This window comes from Armigeres subalbatus, chromosome 1 (assembly GCF_024139115.2).
Source record: "Armigeres subalbatus isolate Guangzhou_Male chromosome 1, GZ_Asu_2, whole genome shotgun sequence".
Taxonomy (NCBI): domain Eukaryota; kingdom Metazoa; phylum Arthropoda; class Insecta; order Diptera; family Culicidae; genus Armigeres; species Armigeres subalbatus.
In genome coordinates, this window is record NC_085139.1 from 213,807,608 (window position 1) to 213,833,265 (window position 25,658).

At 37.6% G+C, this 25,658-nt stretch overlaps 2 protein-coding genes across 4 annotated transcripts in view; one reads left to right on the plus strand and one right to left on the minus strand.

Annotated features, from left to right (window-relative positions):
* The window catches only part of LOC134205756 (cadherin-86C), a 768,251-nt gene that overhangs the window by 203,811 nt on the left and 538,782 nt on the right, over positions 1-25,658 (plus strand). The gene's annotated exons all lie outside the window — the stretch shown is intronic.
* LOC134210794 (uncharacterized) lies at positions 19,802-21,162 on the minus strand. Its single transcript, XM_062687074.1, has 2 exons — positions 21,056-21,162; positions 19,802-20,685 (listed from the first exon to the last, which is right to left on the minus strand). Exon 2 carries the CDS (start codon positions 20,656-20,658, stop codon positions 20,128-20,130), a length of 531 nt encoding a protein of 176 aa, XP_062543058.1. The 5' UTR covers positions 20,659-20,685; positions 21,056-21,162; the 3' UTR covers positions 19,802-20,127.

The window sequence follows — 25,658 nt, forward strand, 5'->3', positions numbered from 1 at the left end:
TAGTTGATTTCTGGTTTTTAAAAATTCAGATAAATAACACAAAATGTGGCTTAAATATTCCATTACCATTATTCAATTCAATGCTATAACATGGAAATTTTATTGTCTCATTTGCTGTAGTTTAAGGTTAATGTTGATAAATAATTGTGTGTATCAAATTGTATCGTAATGTCAACATGTCTTAAGTGATGATTCGGAAAAAATACCTAAAATTGGTTAAACGTTTGAAGCCATTGACAGCCATGAGATTTTTAACGTGCTTAAGTTTCATCAAGTGCTATTGTGTCTATTATGCCTATTCTTGAATTTTGTGAGTGTGGGATCAAAGGAGTTTTTAGAGCGCAGAACAATTTCGAGCTCCGTTATATTTTTTTTTATTCTGTGTTCTTGAAAAATATATTAATAAGTGCGTGACCAAATGTGTTTCAAGAAAGCAGAACGACGTGGAATTGTAGGAAAGTCAAAGTTTACTGTGCGTCTGATCGTATTTTCTCTAGTCGCAGAACGATCGCGCGATCATCGAAATGTTTTGTTCTGCGTTGTGCGGTTGACCTAATTATTTGGCGTGTGTTAACCTCGTTCAAATTACACGCTACACTCGGCATACCGTTTACCAAAACGAACCCTGCCACACTCCCTCCCCATATATCCAAAATCCCAGTGATTTCTCGTGGAGGTGCAGATGACTCGTCGGCTTCCATCAAAGCGAGTATCACGTCAACATTTTCCTTCCTAATACCTAATTGACCTGCATTCGGACACGGCCGGCGCTGGTATTGCTTAATTTTGGGTCACCAGTTCTTACACATTGATGATGCTGTTAGTCCCAAACACCATCTGTTGGTTCTCTGTGGAATTACAGCTGACCTGGCAATAACGGAGTAGCAACCGTGGACGGTCAATCATGCTCATGCTCATGCTCACAATAATACTAGCAATTTTTTGTGAGTTAATTATGTCAACCCTGTCAGATACTACAGCGAAAAGAATGCTAGAGGAGTAGAGACAATTCACCCAGTGTTGTCAAGATATATCCCTGCATTTATTTGAATAAATAACATAAAAAGTCGAGCCGGACTTTTTCCATCACTGTACATTGGAAATGTTAGTTTTTATTTGGTATTACATTCATAGATAAAAATATATGTTGTGATATTAAATGTATTTTCATGCACATATTTGGAGCTTGCAAATAAACGTAACATTCAATCGATCTTACTTTTCTTTCAAATCGAAATAAACTTAAACCGTGCTTGCTTATAAAATTCAATCAAATTTAATTGATCATCGAATGTTTAACATCGCTTCCAGTATAAAATAAGCATTAGTTAATTTAAAGAAACAGTATTCCCGGAAAATTTCCCGGAGGAATTAAAGGAAGAGTTCCGAGAGGAATGCCCGGAGAAGTACCTAGAAGAATTCCCGAAGGAATTTCTTATAGATTTACAAGTGAAATTATGGAGCTAAATCGGAGAATTTCCGTCATAAATTTTTGTAGAAACTTCTGGTAGAATTTCGGGAGGAAATTCCGTATGTATTCTTGACGGAACTCTCGAATGCATGCCTGAAGGAAATGCCGGATTCTTCCTGAAGAGAGAATAGCCGAAGAAATATATAGGAGTAAATCTTTGAGAGAAGAAAGGAAATCTTCAAGGAATTTCCTCGTGAATTTCCTAAACAAAATTTAGTGGGGGGTAGATAAGGAGGAATTACAATTACATGAGAAGTATTTTCAAACGATTTTCAGAGGAATTTGTGGATACATTTTCGGAGGAATTCAGAAGTTCCCAGGGGAGCTTCTAGAAGATTTCGAGGAGAATTTTTGAGCCCGAAATGTTTCGAGTTGTTTTGAACTTTCATATATTATAGATCCTGGATGCCCTAATAAGTTTTGTGAATCTTTTGAATTTCAACCACCTATTTCTGTATGCCCCCCCTCCTGCCCCCCTCTTGCTACGCCCTTGGGCAGAAGAATGTCTCGTGAAAATCGGTTTGAAACAGAAAGTTTTTTGTAGCAATTGACCTTCTCCGTAAAAAAAATATTCGCTCAATCGATTCTTTGGATTATTTAAGGCCAACTTTCCAAAGAACCCATATTTTTTGGTTTAGGGTAATTTGGCCGAAAGGGTCATTTGGCCGAAAGGGTAATTTGGCCGAACGCCATTTGGCCGAGTAGTTGAAATACGTTTCCTTATGAAGGAAGAAGGAAGAAGGAAGAATTATGCAGGAAGAGGGAAGAGAGAAGAAGGAAGAAGGGAAAATAAAGAAGGAAGAAGGAATAAGGAATAAGAAGAAGAAAGAAGGGAGAAGTAAGAAGGAAGAAGGAAAAAGGAAGAAGGAAGTAGGAAGAAAGAAGAAGGAAGAAAGAAGAAGGAAGAAGGGAGAAGGGAGAAGGAAGAAGAAAGAAGGAAGAAGGAAGAAGGAAGAAGGAAGAAGGAAGAAGGAAAAAGGAAGAAGGAAGAAGGAAGACGGAAGAAGGAAGAAGTTGAAAGAAGGAAGAAAGAAAGGGGAGAAGGAAGAAGGAAGAAAGAAGAAAAAAGAAGGAAAAATTGTGCAGGAAGAGGGAAGAGGGAAGAAGCAAGGAAGGAAAATAAAGAAGGAAGAAGGAATAAAGAATAAGGAATAAAAAGAAGGAAGAAGGGAGAAGAAAGTAGGAAGAAGGAAGAAGGAAGAAGGAAGAAAGAAGAAGGAAGAAGAAAAAAGGAAGAAGGAAGAAGGAAAAGGGAAGAAAGAAGAAGGAAAAGGAAGAAAGAAGAAGGAAGAAGGAAGAAGGAAAAAGGCAGAAGAAAGAAGAAAGAAAGAAGAAGGAAGAAGGAAGAAGGAAGAAGGAAGAAGGGAGAAGGAAGAAGGTAAAAGGAAGAAAGAAGAAGGAAAGGGGAAGAAGGAAGAGAGACGAAGGAAAAGGAAGAATAGTTCGATTCCATTTTCTTAATAACTTTTAAACGCAATGGTCGATCGTTATCAAATTCAATAGTGATTAGCTAGGGTTTGTCCCCCGTCGAATGCAAATTGTTGCGAGAAAATCGGTAAAGAATTACTATATGAAAAAGTGGCTAATGTTTTTCGGTTTTCGTGTGCACACACACACACACACACACACATACACACGGACAGACAGACATTTGTTTAGCTCGACGAGCTGAGTCGATTGGTATATAACATCATGGGACTGCGAGACTTCTATAAAAAGTTCGATTTTGGAGTGAAATGATAGCCTTTCGGTACAACTTTGTTGTACGAGAAAGGCAAAAAATCATGTCAATAATCGTAAAAACTCATTGTTGTTTTATTTGTATGGGAGCTCCCCTTTCCAAAGCGGGGAGGGGTCTCGAACAATCTTAAGAACCTTCCCCGGCCCCAAAAAACCTCTGCATACAAATTTTCACGCCGATCGGTTTAGTAGTTTCCGAGTCTGTAAGGTTCAGACAGACAGAAATTCATTTTTATGTACATATGTATATAGATTTAACAGAACGTAGGTGAAAACTTTGATGAATTTTCTGAGGAAATTCGGGAAAGTTTCCAGTGGATATAATTCCGAAGAATTTTCAGAGCAAAAACGAACTTTCCGAATTCCGATATCTTCCAGTGGAAATAAAGAAGAATTTGTCTGAAAAACTTTTTGTCGAAATGTAGAAGAATTTTCCCTCCATCCAAGTGAATACACCGCCCGTTACCGTACCTTTTCGCGAGCTCGTACCATTTCCACTCAAACCCTAAACAGTCTCATATTCCGAACACTCGTCACATTGAGATTTATCTTAAATATTTCGTTATTAATGGATAAATAAACGACTTTTCTCGTCAGGCGTACATATCAAGGACCTAATCATTGCCCAGCAATGAGATAACGTTGACATTTTGCATTTTAGTGCATTTAAGGTAGTGTAACCTATTCGACCAAATGACGTATTCGGACAAAGAAGACAGAAACGTTATATCAAAAAAGAAATTAACTGCTTTTACATGAAAATAAAGATGAATTAGGGAAGACCCATTAATTACGTAATACAAAAAAATTGCCATTTTCAACTCCCTATGTCACATTTTTTGAACGAATCATTTAAAATTTTTGTATGGATTGTCACACTTCAGGCGTTACAAAATTTATGGATCCCTCCTCTATATATTCTATATCTTTGCGATGGCAAATGAATTCTTTCAACTAAGGAGTCGTGTTCACTATTTACACTGTTTTGTGGTTTTGTTTTGTTCTGTTTTGTCATAATAAGTACATAGTAGGGTGCCAATGAAAATGACATTTTCGAATTTCAAAAAAACGACATTGCTCACAAGTTTCATAACCTCAAAATATGACCCCATGCAAAATTTGAGCTCAATCGGACATGATTTAGGGATGCCTAAAATTCATCAAAGTTTTAAAATGTTTATTCATGAAAATTTACCCAAGGGAGGACCAAAAGAAAAGTCGAAAATCGAATTTTCATTTTTGATGCCAAATGACTTAAAAATGCATGAAACGTCGAGATCTGATGCTATTTCAAGAAAAAAAAAATTTTTGTGACAAACACGCCTGTTTCAAATCACTCAGAGACTGAGTGAAATTGTATTGCCGTCTCTTTTTTTCTCACGAAAATCTCACTCATTTTTCAAAAAAAGTGGAACTTCACAAATTTTGAGTAATTCCACTTTTCACGAAAAAACGAGTAAGAATTCCGTGAGTGATTTGAAAAGGGCGTTTAGATTTTTTTTCCAGATGATAAAAAAAAATTCCTCGAATTTTAACAACAGACGATAGCAAACGTTTTCGTAGCTAAAAATATCCCCCTATGCAAAATTTTAGCTAAATCGGACATGATTTAGGGATGCTAAAAATAAATTTAAAAAAAAAATCTGCCAAGGGGGAAATTTTTTGTTTGTTTTTTGATGCCAAAGGACCAGGGAATCATTTTTTCTGGAATGCGCATTCGAAACAAGCTACAAAAGAAAACCAACGACAAAGCTTTGTTTTTGTCGGAGATAATAATGACAAAGATCCGAAAAAAATTGTCAGCAACAAAAAAGAAGACAATCTTGTTGCTAACTTTTCATCCCGTTATTTTGAATTATTTCTAGAGCAAATTTCGGTTTTATGTTATCATAGCTTCTGCTTTTATGGAAATATTCGAGAATCGAACAATGGTATACTAAATTATCATCGTATTTTCGGAAATATCAGAGCATGCAAGGCAAATGATTCTTGTCATATTGTGTTCGGTTTCTGATAAAGGTTTGTCGCTAGGTGTGTTTGTCAGTAACAAACTCTGTTGATGACAAAGAATATATTGTTAAGCGTTGCTCGAATATTGATTCCCTGCAAAGGACTCAAAATGCACGAAAAAACAGTCCCAAAAATGTTCTTGAAGAAAAAAAAAGATTTTTTAAAAAAAAAATTTAAAAGCACCAGATCTTGACGTTCCATGCATTTTTATGTGATTTGGAATTAAAAACAAAAATTAGATTTTCGACTTTTCCTTTGGAAAATTTTCATGGAAAGAAAGTAAGAGAATGGAAAGTAATAAGTCGAAAGCAAATAGTATAAAATAAGATCCCAAGTAACATTTTAAGTTTAACACTCTTGAAGACCATAGTTTACTCTATAAGAGTGTTATAAAACCAGTATAAAACCAAAATGTTACTAGGGATATGAGATGTGAAAATTGCGATATATGACTTCTAATTGCCCTTCTCATGAGAAGTGAGAATTAAGAAGTGCGAAGTGAAAAGGGTCACTTATTTCTCTCTTGTCATTTTTCGTTCTTCACTTTTTACTGTAAGAAATGAGGAATGAGAAGCCATTCTTCTCAATTCTTGTATTTCACTTTTTATTTTTATATCTTATTTCTGACGTTTTACTTTGCACTAATCACTTTTCACAATGAAAGTGCGAAGTGAGAAGCGAGAAGGAAGACATTTTTTACATCTCACATCACACTCCACATTTTTCACAGTAAGAAGTGAGTGAGACTTCTCATTTTTCGCTTTTTATTTCCTATTCCTCTCTTCGCAGTTATTATTATTCACTCCACATTTTTCATATTCACTATTGTTCTGTCACACGACATTGCTATCATTTAGCCCGTTCGGCGGACGACTTTTACATATTTCATATGTTTCGATTATGCCTAAGTTGAAGAACCGACCTATGATCCTCAACCTGCACTTATTGATCGGCTACCACCCGATCACGTGCCTTCGCATATCGCTCACTTCTAAATTTTCGCACCATTGATTTCTTCGAACAAATTTCCTGCAGCGCTATGATGCTGAACCCATGGCCATTGACCTCATCGGCGAGTATGATTGTGCTCTCAATGATGTTGAGAGATTTGCAGTTTCACGAAGTCGCTAATCCTTTTTCGTAGCGGTGGTCTTCGCCGAAGTTGCGGTCTGTAATCTGTATTCTCTAGTTTGAAATTTTGCGCTTATATTCTTTATGATCATTTTACGTCATTGGTCCGTCATTTTCACTCTAGCCTAGCCTAACTTTTTTGAAGGGTCCAAGCAAAAATGCCATGGCATATATATGACTGACATTATGTTTAGAAAAAACAAGAATCATTCACCTACAGAGAGATTTTGACCCTTCCTCATATGGGAATATTTTCAGAATCTTGTATTTCAAACGAAATAGAACTATCCATCTTCCCACGGCGATCGAGCTTGTAAAACAATAAAACGAAGGACAACGCACTGTTAACTAAAGTGCCTATCTATCAGGCGCTTGTCTAATTCAATACACTATACACAGCTTCCCAAAGATTTCCATAAGATTTACACAGGCTGGGGGGTCGCGACCCACCACTTTGGGAAACTATGCACTATAACTTTCATCTGCTCAGTGACTGAGTAAAATTGTAGTGCGGTTTCCTTTTTTCCAACGGAAATTTTACTCACTTCGAAAGCAGGACTGTTCATAGTTTTGAGTAGTCCCGCTTTATACGGAACTTGAAAGTAATTTAAGTGGAAAGAAAAGACCTCTAATTTCTCAATATATGCCCACATTTGCTATGTAACTTCCACTGGAAAAAAAATTGGATCCCTTTTAATGTTTACGATTTTGCTTTACTGAGAAGATTTTTTTGTACATCCATTCCAATCCAATCGTAGAAACTTCGGTGAACTATCTTACCAATGCTGCAAATTGCAAAATGCTGTAATGCCTACATCGTATTGAAGGGGTTGCCTTCTCGAAGGTGACTCGATGCAGCACAATGTGCACTGCTGTGAGGAGAGCATCTCGCTGGTATTTGAACGATGATGAGTCCAACAGTTCACTGTTGTCAGCCGCTAACGACATCTACCAGTCATCAACTTCCGTTACAAACGCCAAATTTTACTTTTCTTGCGATTCAGCCAACCGGAATATTTCTATTCATATAAGCACATAGATAATGAAAATAGAACCAAAGTTAATATCCAGAAGTTAATCAGCATTTAAAATAACTGATGCAACACACGGCCACCTTGAAGGGGCTGTTGCATAGATCATATTCAATTACCGGAACTTATTTTAGTACTTGTGCAGTAGTGCATCCGTCAATGCATCATCCGGCTCAATAAAATCGAATTCATGGCACATGGTATTCAATTGCTTGTTTCGTAGCGTGCGCAAAAATCACCCAATCAATCAGCTTCGACCAATAGTTTATTGGTAAAACGCTTATAAACGCTCTCCCGCAATATTCTCTGACGGTGGACGCCAAACGCGACCAAACTGCATAATCATGTTTTGATTTATGTTGTCTGTTTCAAGTCGTTCGTCGTTGGTAGCGGGAGGAGAAGAACTAGACATCAGCAGAGCGCTGTTAAGTGCAAAAACTAGAAGTAAAAATCAGAAAAATCTGCACTTTAAGAAACGAGCGGCCAAGAAAGGGAGTTACCGAAGTAGCCAGTCCAGAAGTTTCGCTCTGCAGTAGCCAGCCCCGGTAGGGCTGCCGCGTGCGCGGGTGCGCGTTTGGCCGTTTGAGTCTGCTGGGTCGGGTGTACTCACTATAAATTAAAATGCACCCGAATAGAATGTGTACAATTTGTGGACCATTAGTAATGTTTTGCACATTGCTTTTAAAAAAAATGTGATGAAAAAAAAAGTTTTCGTTCCGTGGCTGCTGGTCCTCCCTTTGAATAGTAAGTGTAGCATACTTGAGATTTTCAAAATTTGAAAAGAAATATCAATGGAATAGATGTTATCTTACTCCTGAGATTATATTTAAACTACCGTCCCCGGGGGTGATAATGGGTCAAATGGGGGTGAGTATGGGTCTCTGTTTCAACTACATAGAATGCCGTGACTTTAGGCAGCTTTATATTTCAACAAATTGGTTTTCCGGCGTCAGGTCGTCTTATTTGAAATGGGTTTGGTTTATAAATTTTCGTGTCAAAAAATAGGAACCCTCGTGACTCGGGTTCTGCAGATTATTCTGGACTATGTTAAAAGATGTTAAAAGACATTTCCACTAAGAGGCTCTATAATAAATTAATCAATTAATCATTTGACTATGTGTCGAACCCTCGTTATCGTTTTGGATTTCGAAAAAAATCGGGGAAAAAAGACAAAACTAATTATACCAAGTGATTTATTCAGATAAGGTCACATCAAGCAAGTCTCATTCATATTTGACAACGTGCTTCGAACTCCGAATACGATTTGGCACAGAATGCCTAAATGCCATAAAAACAGCAATAATCTGTTTGGGTGTACGGCCGCAGCTCTAGTGTTGTGGATCTCACCCCTCCCTTTCCTGAACATTATTTCATCATCATTTTCATCCTTCGGTGGACTCATACCGACCAGCCAGGTAACAGCAAACTCAACCGAGTAACCAGGGGGTATCCATTTGGTTTGGGTGGCAAATTCAACGCCAGAAGCGTCGTCGGTCGATCGGCCGTCTAGTCCGAGCCTGACTCTAGTTAGCACATCATTAAGGGTGGAACGACCCAAAACATCGCTGGCAGTCGACACCGATCGAACGACGGTGATCTATTGACCATACTGAGTAGTGGTGTTTGTATCGGGCGGGGCGGCGGTGAGGAGCGCTGCTGCAGCGACAGTTGACGAAAACCTTTAGGAAAATTTCTCATGCGGGGCGGCGGCGCGTTGCGTCGCGCTACATGAAATCGATAACTTTTCAACCTGCCGAAGCGAATCAAGCATTCAGCAAGCGTGGTGGCATGATTGATCCAAATCGGGTCGAACGTTTCCGCCTTGGGTCGCCTTGGATCGGTTTCGAATCGGCAGTGATCCATATCGTTGCGGTCTTTAGGGAAAATCGGACCGACTGGGAAATTCGGTGCAGGTTTCTCCGAGAAATGCAATCGAACCCATTCGGAGATTTGCACTTAATTTGTTCGCCGCAAGTGGGCAAGTATGGCGTTGAATCTCGAAAGAAGCCCGCTCGATGCGACCATACCCGATGACCATGACGAGTGCGATTCTTATGAAATCAACCACAACGGCGCGCGCGACCAGCAACGACCGAGAAGACGAAGACCAACCGCAAAAGCCCAAGTGTGGCTCGTACAGTTCGTACAATTTAGGCATCCCGTCCCCGATGCAAAGGCACAGAGGGCTCTGTCTCCGAGGACTCTTCTCCTCTTGGGGTCTTATCTCGATTCGTCTCGTCTTTTTTTCACAATGAGCACCGGTACCGTGGATGAACGGGCAAGGCCCACCAGACAGAGCCACTGAAGGCTAATTTGTTACACTCACGCTTTTTTGCATTTGCTGAGCTGATTGCTACTCGGACTGATTTGTCTTGTTCTTATGGTGGCTTGTTTTGCCTTCGCCACGATGAGATCAGTCCACTCTGGGCCGGGTGGGGACCGACCAATTCCATCCTCGTGTCGCTGGGGCTGATGGTTGGTCGTGTCTTTGGGGACATCACCACAGGACTGGACTGATGATGGTAACAGTCTGTGATGCAACCGGAGCGGTTTGCGCTCTCATTTGGGTCCGTCGAAGACGACCGCGCGCTGCTTGCTGATGATGCCGATCCGATTGGTAGTCGGACAGGGGAACAAGTACAAGGTTCTCGTTTAACTACCGAACAACGAACGAGGATGTCTCCTTTTCTGTTCTTGACGCGCACAATTCGTGCTATCACTTTAGTGGCAAAACAAAGATCTGGTGGCACCGTCCACCTGGTTTGGACCCCGGATTGGACCGAATGGAAGAAACGCGCCGCGAAGGAACGTTTCGTGAGATGGACAAATTTGATGACGCGCGGACAAAAGTGCAACAAACAGAGTGTAGGAAGGCAGCGATGTTTGTTTGGTTGTTGCCGATTGAGAAGTCATGAAACAAGAAGGTTCTTTTTCTCTAGCATAGAGAAAAACTAATGAAGGGATTATCATCAAGCTTGGGTAAGGTACTGATATTTTTCTTTTGTTTTCCAAAATTGTGTAACTTGTGTGCACTGGATCCATAAGTACGTAGGCTTCGACCAGTAGGTGAGACTGTGGTTTGTGGAGACTTGATCCCCTTTTCACATTTCCGATGTATCACAGCCAAAAATGAATAAACTTTCGCGGTTTTTGCACAGACTCTCTAAGAAGTTTATAATTTACTTTACTGATGTGTGACAGTCTATAATCAATTTTTTGCTGTCAATAATCGAATTCAGAAATATTCTGGGGGAATTGATCCCTCTCCAAGAACTAGCTTGGATAACAGTAAAAATGTTCTATCTGATTTTCAAATATTTTTCCTCCAAAATACGACTTGCTGTGTCTATTCATCAACATTTTTTCATATGGAACTTGACTTGAACGCAATCTTAGAATTTGGGGAGACTTGATCCCATTTCTATGATGTCTACTCAATAAATAGTTCTTCGAGCCAAACCTTCATTAAATCTATCGAATCTTCACAAGAATAGCCGCCTGAGAACAAATTTATATTTTTTTGTAATTTTTTAACAATTGATGAAGTGACGCAACAAGTTGAATTCCAGATATCCAAAAATTGTGATAGATTGTTGACATTATGATCATTACATTTCAAATACCGTAAAATAAATCTTTGCAGAATGCGAATTCATTACGGTTGCCAATCCAGAATATGACTCACCACATAACGGCCATTTGTCTAGACAACGGTTTTCAACCTGGGGTACACGTACCTCTGGGAGTACCTTCGATGACCTATTTCCAGGGCCTATTTCCAAGAGTACGATTGATGGGTCGGAAAAAAAGAACTCAAGCAGGTTCGTCTAGTTTTAAATAAAATCTTGTTGATGAAGTTTCGATAATGGAATGATATTTGATTCAAAAACTTCGTATTGTGCATAATATGTATGGTGATCAGTATATCAAAGACCATTTAATCCTGCACACTACAACCAGTACAGCGTATTGAGGACTTTTGAACAAAATTTCAAAAGAGCAAAACGTCGAGTGAATTCAATCTAGAAAGGGTTCGCATGCTTCCATTTGAGAGGCATGAAAGCTTTTTCCTGAGAGCTCAGTGGATCCGTTGCAAGAGGCTTGAAAGACTACTTTGAGGCCACTCGTAAGTATCTTTTCGAGAGGAGCAGAAAGCTCCTTTGAAGAGGCTCGGAAGCCTCCTGTCAAGAAGCTCAGAAACCTTCTGTCAAGAGGCTCGGAAGCCTTCTTTCAAGAGGCTCCGAAGCGTCCTTTCAAAAGGCTCGAAAGCCTCATTTTAGGATGCTCGAAAGTTTTTTTAGGGAGGCTTGGAAGCCTGCTTTTAAGAGGCTCAGTAACGTGCTTTCAAAATGCGCATGCCTTGTTTTAAAAGGCTCGGAAGCTTCCTCTCGAGAGGCTCGGAAGTCGCCTTTCAAGAGGTGCGGAATTTTATTTTCAAGAGGCACGAACTCCCCCAAAAGTCCTCAAAGTCCTACAGAAAGCATGATGTTTAAACTAAACATGAATTAGAAAATTTCACGGAATAACAAAAATTTCAGTCCACTTTTTGGGGAGCCATATGTCGTTAGTTTTCAGGTCCGTTTATCATATATCTCATGAGTTATGCTTGTTTTCATTCACAGCGAATGAAATTGGTTGAAAAAGGTTGAGAACCGTTGGTCTAGAGGATCTATACTAAAAAAAAATACGCTAGAACAAAACTACTTAGCTCGCGGTAAAACAGGAAGGAAGATAAAGTCTCCCAAGGGATCAAGTCTTCCTACCTTCCCCTCCTAAGGTATCTTCAGTGTCCTATTGACTTGACGAAACACCTACTATCTGTAAAAAAAGAAATTGATTTTTAGCCGAAAGCTTTCGCCGAAAGCCACTAGGCCACTAAACAAAACGATGTTTGGCCAAATAAACGCTTTGACCTAACAAACCATTAGGCTGAAACCCACCTGGCCATAAATTTCAATTGGCCGAAATAGACGTACGCCCGAAAATGCCATTTGACTAAAATGGTAATTTGGCAATAAAGGTCATTTGGCCGAAATGGACAGAATCGTTCAATCATTTGGCTGAAAAAGTCAATTGACCGAATTGGCCAAAATGCCGTTTAGCAGTTTGTCGTTTGGGAAAAAGGTTCATTAGAAAATCTTGCGCCATATGACCGGTTCAGCAAATAGCATTTACGATCGTTTCACATTTTTTACCAAATGACCATTTGTGTCAAATGGCATGTATACTAAACGATGGAATGGGCTGGTTGGTCGAAATTCATTCGGCGAAAACCATTTGATGAAAGGCAAAATGGACGATAGTTGTTTGGCCGAATATGTCATTTGACTGAAACAAAAAACTGTTATAGGCCGGAATTCATCTGGCTGAAAATGTCATTTGACCGAAAAAGACATACACTGCACTAGAAATTATGTTTTTACGTTTTTTGGAAAAACGGCCATATTTTTGTCTCAAAAGTAACATATTTATATATTGTTACAAAGCTCTTAATCAGATCTATGTAATAGTCTTGATGATGTAATAATAGCTCCGTCCAGAATTTAGTTTTTAGTAGTTTTGCAAAAGCATATTTTACGCAATATTTAACGAACAAAACAGTTTGGTACCCCGTAATACCCCGCAGTAAAACATCATGCACTACACTATTGAACTCTTAAGCTTTGAGGATCATGAATAAAATTCTGCCCAAATTCACCATTTTGCGAGATATATGAATTTGAAAAATTTTGTCCATTTTTGCCTTTTGCTTGTACTAATTATACGTAGAAGCTATATGATCGCTCCAAAATCATTTAAAAGAAAGCCCAAACACTCATAATGTTGTATATCGATCGATTCAATTCGACGAATTGAGGTGATGTCTGTGTGTACGTGTGTGTGACTGTCTGTATGTGTGTGAGCAGAAATGATTTTAACTCTTTTGTAGGCACTTACTTTAAACCGTTTTACTCGCAACAAGTTTCATACGTCAGAGAATGTTGTTCCATTTTCCCTTATTGAAAAAAAGGCTGGATTGGACTATGGGCTCAAAAGTTATGGCCAATATACATTTTCTTATGATGTACGAGAAAGACATTATTACCGCTAGGGGGATTAATCAGGTGTTTTGGTAAACTTCTTCATTTTCAATTTTCATTTGAGTTACTCAATAATGCCCCTTTAATTGAAATTGGCGCCGAACACAATTTACATAACATTTTAAAGGGAAGGGATATGTCTTAACGTTGCGCCTAATTCAAGATAAAATCATCTATCATATAAAAAACGTTACTCAGTGAGAAGGGAAGGGGTTCAAAATTTACAAATTCGACATTACTTGATTATAGAAGCGAATTATAGATTTCACCTCAAAGTGTCATAACGTGTTGGATGAATAGTGTGATGAATAACTCCTTGCCAAAATAACTTTTTTTTAATTATGAAAGAAATCTTAATGAAATATCAAATATATGAAAAATAAATGAAAATAAATAAAACTCATTTCGTTGATGTCACAATTTGACGATAATTGAATCTTTTCTACCCTCCTTTGTTAGTTAAATAAGTTGTATTCAGTGAATTTTCAACACCAGAAACTAATAGTGCTTGTATGATCATTTTAGCAAATCTGTGTTGCGTCCATTTGTCTATGGCACGAATATACAGTTAATAACTTTATATGACCATTAGTATTTTATCCAGCATTAAACAGGCTTATTGCTAGCCAAAAAGTGACCAAATTCCGTTAGTTTTGCAGAATATGACAAAAATCGATATTATGCCGAAAACTGGTATCTTACCCCATTGAAGCCTCAGAAAAAATATTTTACTTTTCTATCTATGTTTTTATGATGAATTCCACCATTTATTGCAGGATTCATAATTTTGGCCAAAAATACCTTCTTTTTTTCCTATTGTGCACTGGTGGAAAGAAGTATAAAGACAAGCTCGGTTTTCATACAAAATGGCAATGTTGGGAGGTCAATATTTTGATTCTTAGCGATTCTGTTGGGCTTATTTTTAACCAGCAGGCCTAAAACGATTTGAATTTGTATTCAATGAAAGTTATCTTTGTGCAGATATTCTTCTTGTACTCTGTTGGAAATAATTATAAAGCCAGGTCTGTTTAATATAAAAATAGTTGTGTTTTCATAATTATTTCATTTTTTTCCAAAAACTTCTGCAATGCACTCAAATGAACGCAAATAAATGTGAATAGATGAAAATGACTTAATCTATCTTCCTGAAGTGCAATTTTGACCTCTCTTATGTGCTTATGTGTTATTGTTACATTTTATAATATACGAGAAAGGCACTATCACCGCTAGGTGGATTATTCTGGTTTTCTTTTTTGTAAATTTTGATCAATTGAAACAAAAAAAAATGGTGTGACGCCACTCATCGCTTTTCACTGCGCAAAGTGAGATGTCGCAGGTGTTAACTACTTCACAATTTTTGAATTCACTATCATTCCGCCAAACGACATTTACGGTCGTATGATTCGCTTGGCCAAACGACCTTTTCGACCGTATGTCCCACTCGGCCATATATAATTTTGCGCAAAATGCCCTTTTCTGCCAAACATCCATAAGAGCCAAACGACCATATAAGCTGTTCAGCCAATCGGCCTTTTCGGTCATATTACCTGTTCGGTAATATGTGACATTTTAAGCCTTTTCCTTGAATCTTTTCTGCCAAAAGATCATTTAGGGGCAAGCCAGAGTAAACGCGACGTGCGATGCGACGCGACGCGACAGTGCAATTTGACAGCCTGTTGATAATAATTGTTATTCTTTTACGTAAGACGCGTCGCGTCGCATCGCTTGTAGCGTTTACTCTGGCTTACCCCTTAGGCTAAACGGAATTTTCGAGCAACATGATTTTGACTACGACAACTACGATGTATCTTTATGGCCATTTGGTGGATATCAAGCGTTCGGCCAACGAATTATAGTTGGAAGTGAATTTCATACTGAACTGCCTTTGGCAGTAAAACAAAATTTCTATAAACAATTCAAAATTAATCTATAAATATTCAAAAATATATCTATAAAAAATAGGAAGTTGCAGATAAAGAAGTGAAACTTCTTAAATAACAAATAATATTTTTTCAGGGAACTTTGAACAGTTAGATTATAAAAGATTTTTCACTTAAGAAATCAGAATTTTACATTAAAAAACATTGGTAAAAATTGTTTAACATATTAGCACAGACAAACAGACATAGTACTCGTTAAATTTCCTTCGTTCACTGATTTACTGGTCAATTCAAATAAACGATCATTCGTGGCGCGCACATCGGATTTGCTCTAGTTTGACGTTTGCTCACTACCGCCATCAGGTTTGATTTGCCCAACTAACTGAAATCAATAGATGTCGTTAGTGTTTGAACGACGATGAATTTGGTGAGTAAATGTTCAATGTGGTATGTATGTTTGTCAGTGATATTAGTATTTAAAAATAAATAACTCAGGAATCTCAAAAAATCTATCAATAATTTAAATAATTCTTCTAAATATGCAAGTAAAATGCACGGAAATTTTTATACGAAAATAAATAAAGAAAACCTTCGAAAAAAAATCAAATCCTAAGATAAATAATTGGAATATTTAAAAATTGAAAATTACAATGCTTGTTTTAAACGTCCAAATTTCATATTTTTAAATTATTTAAACGTCGAGCAACTCCGACGGAAACTCGATAAAAATTCGGAAAAATTTAACAAAAAAGAAAAACAAATTATTAAAATTTACAGCAAAAAAACATTGATTACTCTTCAAATATTTTCTCCGAAAAATTTCAAGATTTGAATACGAAATTTAATTAATTTTATGTTAGCTAATATTAAAAGAGATTTACAGGACAGGATTCTCAGTCGAATGGAACTTGTTGCGAGTAATTCGGCCAATGCCAAGTTCCAAAAAGTGTGTCTACAAAAATTTGTACACATACACACGCACACACATATATACATACACACAAACAGACATCACCTCAATTCGTCGAGCTGAGTCGATTGGTATATAACACTATGTGTCTCCGAGCCTTCTATCAAAAGTTTGGTTTTGGAGTGATCATATAGCCTTTACGTATACCTACTTAGTATACGAGAAAGGCAAAAACGTCGAAAAACAGTAAAAGCTACAAAATAAAAAAATTATTTTATTTTTTTGTCGAGCAATTTCAGAAAATCCGTCAAAACTTTTGAAAAAATTACTTATTTAAAAAAAACCTCAAACAATTTGTTGAAAATAAATTCCTAATTCTCCACAAAGTAATTGTTAATTTAAATATGAATTCGTCAAAATTTTCAAAAATGTCATCGACAATTTATAAATAAATCTTCGAAAAATTTGATAGACTGTGGTTGAAAAATTCCTGTAAAATTGAAAAAAAAAGTCAATGACAAACATTTAAAGAAAAATCGATAAAAATTATAAACATTTTGAAGAGTACTTAAAAAATGTATGATCAAATCCGTCCGAAATTTTATAAAAATAATAAAAAAGATATATAAAAGATATATAAAATTTTCTCGCCGGAGACGAGCCAGCCTCGGGCTGAAAGTCTCCTTAATAAAGACACAAAAAAAAAGATATATAAAAAAATTGTCAAGAAACACAAAGTCAGAAAATGTCAAAAATTTTGTCGAAAAACATTAAAATAATCGCTGAACAATTTTAAAATATTTCTTCAGAAATTAAAAATAACCAAAAATTCTTTGAATAAAAAAACAATTAAAAAAAAAATCATAAAAAATCCTTTTTAATTTAAAGTCCAAAATATTAAAATTAATAAAATAGTTCCAAAAAATCATGGGGATCCTTTGAATATTTCCAATTTCTTGTGACTGTTGTTGAAAATTGATATGAAAGATTTGATAATATCGATCCCAAATGCTGAAAAAAGTAATAAAAGAATTATCAACATTTTGGAAAGTGCGTTCATAATTTATAAACAAATCCGTTCGAAACTTTATAAATATATTCAAAAAGAATTTAAAATTTTGTCGCAGAAATTCGTTTTCCAAAGAAATACAGCGCCAATCTCGTCGCTTCTTTTTGCTAACACAATAAGAAACAAACCAAATTCCTTTTCATTGCTTTGTTTTTGATGGGATGGAAATAGGAGCTATGGGATGAAATGCCGAACCGTTCCCCTATTTGATTTTAGAGGTTTACAGCCCTGGTTTGGCTCACCTCTTAATTTTTAAATGAATAGATAATCAAAAGAGAATTGTCGGAAAAAAAATTAAATAAAAATCATAAAATATCATCTTTAATCACGCTCAATGAGGAGTTGCAAGCATTCGGAGTATTTGAGAGACGGGTGTTTGGGACCATCTCTGGCGATGTGCAAGAAGCCGGTGAGTGGCGGCGAAAGATGAACCGCGAGCTCGCCCAGCTCTACTGCCCAGTATGCTGTGCTGCGTGCATATTTAGTAAAAGCTGTAGCCACATTTAAATTGTTAGTCTAAATTCTAGAACAATCGTTTATTTAAAAATAAGATTATTTAAGAATGCTGTCATAGAATTTGAAATATTCGTTGCGCCATATAAAATATATCCTACATAATAGAATAGATGATAATTCTCAGGGTTTCGACTTTTCGTTTCAATGAGACCAAAGCAAGCGTTTTTCGGGCCAAGGGAGAATCTTTTTTCGTTGTTTATGTATCTTTCACCCATCAATCTTTTCTCTAGAATTAGCCTTGAAAGATAAACGAAAATCTTGCCTATAAGATGAAAATCCTTTTTCGTTTCATCACTTTTAACTCTCACTCACTTTTCGCGAGAATTATCGCAGAACAATTACAAAATTGTATGGCCGCGCCGGGATTCGAACCCAGAATAGTAACAATAATAGCCTCGAGATGCGCTTACTCTAGCCGCACCACCACGCTGTCTGTATGGAAGCATTAAATTATTTGTTCCACATAAGCTACTATAATTCGCATTGATGAAGCCACGAAAACACTCGAATGTGAAAGAAAAAGAGGAACCCAACGATTGGCGGTAATCGAAGTGAGCGAAAAATGGTTATCACTCTCCAGGCTGTTTTTCTTTCCCAAAAAGCGATTTCTTCCCGAAAATTTACGTGAGGGACCATCCTGTGCTCCTGAGATTAAGTGAGCATTACGAACCCTGATAAAAATTGAAAACCTACTGCAGCAATAGGAAAATATTAGGTGCCGATGGGGAATTATAATAATTCCCCATCGGCACCTAATATTTTCCTATTGCTGCAGTAGGTTTTCAATTTTTATATAATCCACCAGGATCCCCAGAAGTATCCGTTCGGTCAGGCGAAGTTAGCTCATAGCTTTCGTATTCATTTCTTCCGCTGCTGATTGAACTTCCTCATGTCTACAGAATTCCTCCAATTAGTTTATCCAAGTATCTTTTGGATTATTTATTGAAATTCAATCAAACTTCGTCATTCGTCGAAATGTCATTCAACAAACTGACCCCGAAGTCCAGGAATAACCGTTGGGCCTATAGGGCCTATAGACCATTGCTCATGGTGTCCTGCTCTTTTCTCACTTACCACTTCTCACTTGTCTCTTCTGGTCTTTATTTGAATGATTACCCCTTTTCTGGTCACTTACCACTTTATTTGGTATAAATAATCAAATCGAATGCTTCCCGCTTTCAATCAGTTTTAGGCTGGCAATCAAGTCACCGTCGCTTAGCATTTGGTTTGTATTTGAACGTTCGATTGTTGTTTACCAACCGTGGGTAAATCTTTTATTATTTTCATGATACAAATATGTTCATCCGGTGCACATGCAGTTTTATTTAATGTAATTCTTTTTAAATAATTATTCGAGTCTGAATGATTTCTGGCACATAAATAGCTTAACAAATTGACAAAAATTCAATCTGTTCGACACAGAAAAAAAAAAACCATTTGAAATTATTTAGGTATATCATACGATTTTAACTAATTTCTTCTATAGCAGTTCGATTATGATTAGCTTCTAAACTATTGATTAAAAATGTAGACAGATTCCAAGCTATGGGTTGGGTACTTGCTAGACAAATTGAGAAGAACTTACAATTTACTTATAACATTCTTATATCTTTGTCCATTTTTTCGAACGTCATCGTTCGCGTCATCATAAACTAAATCTTAATTGCAACACGGCTATCAAATGGGTGCGATTGCATAATGTTTGTTAAACGCTTGCGCTACTGGCATCGTGCCTTATTTTCAAAACTGAAACGTCGCCCATCGTCATCGTGACGATGATGTGTGGTACAAATTTTGCTCTCCGATGAGATCATAAAGTATCCAACGATCGTTGCGATGGCCAGCTGTTACTGTGCTGCGCACAATAATCGAAGCGGACTGGGCCTGGCTGGGAGTGGCGTCTTTTACGATTCGGCTTCGAGGCCCTAAATCTGCGATGAAACCGTTTTGAATGTATCGAACGCTTATCTAATATATTGAATAGTGGCTGTCAACTCATTAAATACCGAAATATGGGGTGCGAGCGATGATATTGCAATCCGATGATTGGATGTTTATGACACCTTTCCCAGCCCAAACGTTTGAATGCATTTTATTCATTTGATCACAAATCGAAAATTTCCTACAGTGAGGCGAGGCTCACTCAAATGATCAAAACCTCTACTCGTTTGTCAAAACCGTAATAAATTTCCACTGCACGTACCTTTAGAGCACAAAAATAAAATTTACCGAAATTTATATCAAAACCAATTTCAGAATCCACTTTATTCAAACACAAAATACATAATTTTATGCGTCCGGACAGGTATCCGTCCACAGGGCATCGTGCACGCAGGTTTGCCTCTTATAGCTGAAACTCGTCCCGCTGGCGCACGGCATCGGTTGGGTTCGGAAAACCCGCTCCACCTCGGTCGGGCGACACTGGCAGAACTTCTTCCGGGTCGGTTCCGGATGGCACGCTAGCCGAGCAATTTCCGCGCTCGTTCCGCAGGAATTGCTACATTCCAGGACCACCAGCTCCACCTCCTCCTCCACTTCGACTGGAGGGCACTCGTTCGGTTTCCAGATAGCTTGGTGGACGCAAGTCTGCTGCCGGAAGCTAAAGGCGGTTCCTCCGGCACACGGTTGCTGTTGCGGCACCCACGTTCCGCTGGCATCGAGCCGGCAGCGGCAGTAGTACGTGGAATCCGTGTGGCACCACAGCGTGTTGATGTCTTTGTAGTTCGCGCAGGACGCTGACAAACAGGAACCGGCGGATTGTGTCACAGGTGCGTTGAAGGCAGCGGCCAGCAGCCCGAACGTGATGACTCTGATGAACATGTTGTTCGGGTGAAGTGCTTCGAGTTACTGCAAGCGGAGAATGCCGAAATTGGTCAAAATAAGACAAGCGAATATGCGATTAAGCAAACACGGATCGCTGTTTGCATAAGGCTACTGCATCCAAATTCACTGGAAGAGATAAGCTGCCTTTGAATTTGGGGTTGGTAATAAGTTGCGTACTTTTTTCTGGAAAGGAAGACGATTTCGCGTCCGGGAAAAAACAATGCAAAGTACTTTCGTGCCATGCCTTATCCGAAAAACAAATCTGAATCGTCTTTTGAAAAGATAATAAAGTCAAACATAGAAGCACGTGGATCTACGACAAAATTGCCATTTACATCTTTCATCGTGTATTCACTAAGCTCTCACATTTTCTATGCATTCGAGTATGACCTACCAGATTTTTATTGTCCAACGCGGTAAGGAAACGCTCTATAGTGTTTCGAGATTCGACCCCAGTCACAGTTAAATTATTTGCTTTTTAGCCGCGTGTTTTGCCGCCAAGCAACCGGTAGCCTTATTGCCACTGTACAGCTTATCAAAAAACATGTATTACGACTGAAGCTATGATCTATTCTCTCTAGCTTAAATAGCATCAGTTTACTGCTAGGCGCTTATCGTTTGCTGGTGTGAATACCGTCGGACGGGGCTACTATTTTTCGAAAATTAAATTACAAGAACTATAAAGTGTGCTTCCTTCTACATTAGATTATTGACACCGGAGTAGCTTTTGTTCAATGGGCGAAACAATCACGTAGTCAAAAGTTACACCGTTTGACAGTGGTAATATTATATGGAAGAATCATAAAATCCGCAATTTGAACTCACAGAAAGCATTGCAAGAGATCGTGTTCCTCAGAATATACAAATTCGTAAAATTTCTGGCAAATTAAGCTCCAAACAAATGAAAACAAATTCAGATAAAACGTGGAGTCGCAGAAGATGGAGATTTTTTTGTTTATCTGGTCTTGCTGACACCGGTGGAGATAATATGGATGGAACTAGTTCAAACAAGTTTTTTTGTTTTTATTATACTTTCTTGAAACAATGCTTTTGATTCATACGTCCGGTTTACCGGCGGATGTTGTTTTTTTTTCACTAAACGACGAATGTTGTTTTTTCAGGTTTTACAGAAGAACTCTCAATTTCTCAGCCAATAATGTCGCAATAACAGTCAACATTATGAAGGAGAGGGAAGCATTTTCAAATTGCTTTTCACTAAACTGGACCCGTGTTACAGAGGTTAAATCACATAATATTGTAATGTTTTATTAAAAGTTCATTGTACTTATACTTAGTTCATAGTATTCATTCAACATTGTACAATTATTTATTTGATTGTTAATGGTAATAATTTTTTTTCTCGAATTGATCCCGAAAAAGGTACTATTTTTTATGTTTATTGAATTTCTAATCTCGTGTAATAAAAAAAAAGCTCGTAATTTAAAAAAATATTTTGAATTTCATTGGCTATACCTTGCCGTGGTAATTTTTTGTGATTCTACTTTTTCTCTTACTCTTTTCTCTTATTCATCCGATTCTCATAGCCCATTAAGTTGGGAATGCCTATAGTGAAGCGCCACGAAAAAAATACACAATAAAGGTTTCCCAAACACACGCGACACTATTGAATTCTTTGCTCAGGTGTTTTTGCAACTGACACATGACGTCGAAAAAACACATGGGATTTTTTCAGATGAACTTATCCGATAGACTTGATGAAACCAATGGCTTTCCGAAATGTGCTACACATAGTATTCAGAATTTTAATTACAAAATTTCAATTTATTCGATTTTGACAATATTAGTCTATGGCTGAAAATTACTTTAACTCAGATAAAAAAAAAAACAATACTAAATGATTCATTGGAATTCGGTGAATACAACGGTTCTATACTATTCCCCAGAAAACCACGATGAGATGAATACAACCAAACAAACATTGGAAACTGATAACGCGCTTATTACGTTCAAAATAAGCTTCTCAGCTTAAAAGAAGCTTATTCAGCTTAAAAAGTTTGTTGGGAAAAACAACCTATTTACGACACACGCATTTGCCCGGAATAAGGCAAATAAGTCGATGATTTTTCTTTTTAAAAGCGCATAAGGAAAATGAGTCTATAAGCTTTTTGTGCTACGCACGCGTGTGTCCAAAACAAGGCACATGAATAGATGAATCTTTCTTTTTACGGCATTGGCTCTGAATAAGGTATCAAAGTAGACTATTCCTTCTTTTGAAGTACGCGTTTGTCCGAAAGAAGAAAAATGAGAAAATGATTCCCCTTGCCCGAAATAAGGAAAAAACGAAATAAGAAATAATGAATAGATGATTCCTTCTTTTAAAATACGCATTTACTCAGAAAAAGGCAAATTGGTGGAACATTCCTTTGACTCACGCAGATTCCTGAAAAATGCCTTCTACGAAATCACTCGTATGCCCGGATAATGGGAAACAAGTAGATGATGCCTTGTTTTGAAACAGAAATTTACCAGCACCAATAAAAATTGACAAATTTTCATTGGCAACATTTTATTTATGCGTTAATAACTACCCGCTATACTGCCGTTATAAGCATCCTTATAAGTCCTTATGTACATATGAATTCCAGCAAACATGGGACAAATATGCATATGAAGGCTGTGTAGAAGAATCCACATAAAAGTTATGTTTAGCATTTGCCGGGAATAAGGCTAATCATAAATGAACGCTGGATGCACACATTTGCTGAAACTTTGACGAATCTATTTTTTCTGGGAAGTTCACCTATATCAGCTAGATGGAAGCGACCATTCATGTCATTCGGTCAAGGACGTGAATATAATAGGTCCATTTTTTCAATGATTGATTTAGGTTTATAGGAACAAAAGTTGTTGACATTGGACAAAGCCTTACCCGACCGAAGGAACTGGGTGTCAAATCAGAAACTAAAATTGGGGATCGTCACGAAATCAAGATTTTGAAGATTTTGAACGTTAGTAGAGCCTTTATCATTCGATGGATTTTCGAGATTTATATATCAATCGACTCGAAGCTCTCCAGCAATTTGTCAGTTTCATTGAATCTTTTGATTGTTTACGATAAGTTATTGAAAATTTCAATTCTTGTCCTACCCAGTAAAAATATCAGAACCAATCAATCCCGCTCCTACATTCCCAACACGGACATCAGAATGATGTATGTTACAGTCCCTACGATGATTCACGGTGAGTGGTCACGGAGAGCGGACAGAACGATAGCGTTGGTAGCGGTCCTAGCATCGATGGCGGTGGTTTCTGCATCTGTAACGCTTTAGCGGTCAACTATCGAGTGGCTATCGTCGGCGACAGCGGCACTGCAGTGAATATTTCTTGCATGGTTCTGGATCTGGTTTTGTTGCAGGACCAATAAATTGGTTCTTTTCAGGACCACTATTTTATACAAGGGAAGGTTGTTGTGGGAAGAATATTGTTCAAAGTGCAAAACAACCGCTTTGAGACGCCAGAAAGCGGCCGTCCGTAGCAGAATCACGAACGCGCGTCAAAGGGAGATGCTACAAATATTTATTTGCATGTATAGCATCAGTGGCAGCCAAATAAAAGTATCGTCACGGTGCGCCGGTAGACTGTTATTATAAAATAAAAATGTCCATCAAAACCAAGTACAGGGCTCGATTCCTGTGGTCGACATTATGAAGGAGAGGGACCTGCACCTCTGGACCATTTTTTTTTAAATCTCGAGAAATCTTGATTTGAAGTTTTTTATTAAGAAATTTCATAAGAATCTATATTTCAATTCGATAATATCCCCAAAATACCTTCAAAGCTGTCCAAAAAGTGGTCCAAGTTGTTTTCAACCAATTTGCATTTGTTAACTTTATGACAATTATAAATTTTTACAACTGACTAAACTCACCAAACTGACTTAGGTATGTTTTTTGTATGGCTTGAAGCCGCATATCTTTAAGTATGATACTTCTTGTTCAGAACCATTCATGAATTCACGTGCAAGCTGCAGATTCTTTGTTGAATGCCAAAGGCGAGAACATTCTAAGTATGATCCAAACCTTGGGAAATTAGTATTCTATTCAGATTAAAGTTTGTATTATATTTTTATTTTATTTTTTTTTTTCATTATTGTATTCACAAATGTATTCGAATATCAGAAGTAAAGATTAAACTTGGAATGCGGAAGAAATTGGTGAAAAAAAACCAACAGCATAAAGGTTTGTATAAGATAGTGTAGTTGTTTAGCATTATATAACAGGATAGATCGTTGTCAGATGCCGTAACAATTGAATTGGCGGAGCTTTATCAAATTCTGAGATTTCCCCGCAAAAGGATCATCTGGCTGGTAATGACTCCAAAGATGGTGGTAAGGAAATGCTTTTCATCATAACTTTAAAAAATACTTTAATTAAGAAAAAATGAGTTTCTGGAGAAGCGCCATGTTGAATAAATTTGTAGGTGAACCAAATACAGGCATCAACAAATTGCATATGGTTCACTAGAATCTCGATCTTTTGGATTACGTCATGGTAAGTTACTCTGCTTAAATATTAACAATTTTCTAATTAATATTTCAATCATCAGGTTGAATGATTTCAAAAACGTGAACGCAGGATACAGCTCTTTGAAACTCGAGCATGGTTTTGAAGAAGCAATTGATGGCTTTGCTAGCAGCTGGAAAAAGCCGCAGCTTCCATTCACGTCAAAGTTCCATATCTTGAATTATCATGTTTCAGAGTTATGTAGAGGCACCGGAGAGGTCTTGGCTTACATATCAAACATGCTTTTTCTAGTTTTTTCATTAGAACTTTGACGAGATTTAGCAGCAACGATCGGTTAATAAGTGCTGTGATCGAGTATAACAGCTTCTATTATTATTTATTTATTCAGACTAAGGCCGAAGTGGCCTGTGCGGTATATAAGAGTCTTCTCCATTCGGCTCGGTCCATTGCTACACGTCGCCAACCACGCAGGGTCCGCAAATCATCTTCCACCTGATCGATCCACCTTGCCCG

Bases quoted from the DNA above. Each gene is read 5' to 3' on its own strand.
- LOC134210794 (XM_062687074.1), bottom strand. From the start codon at position 20,658: ATGTTCATCAGAGTCATCACGTTCGGGCTGCTGGCCGCTGCCTTCAAC.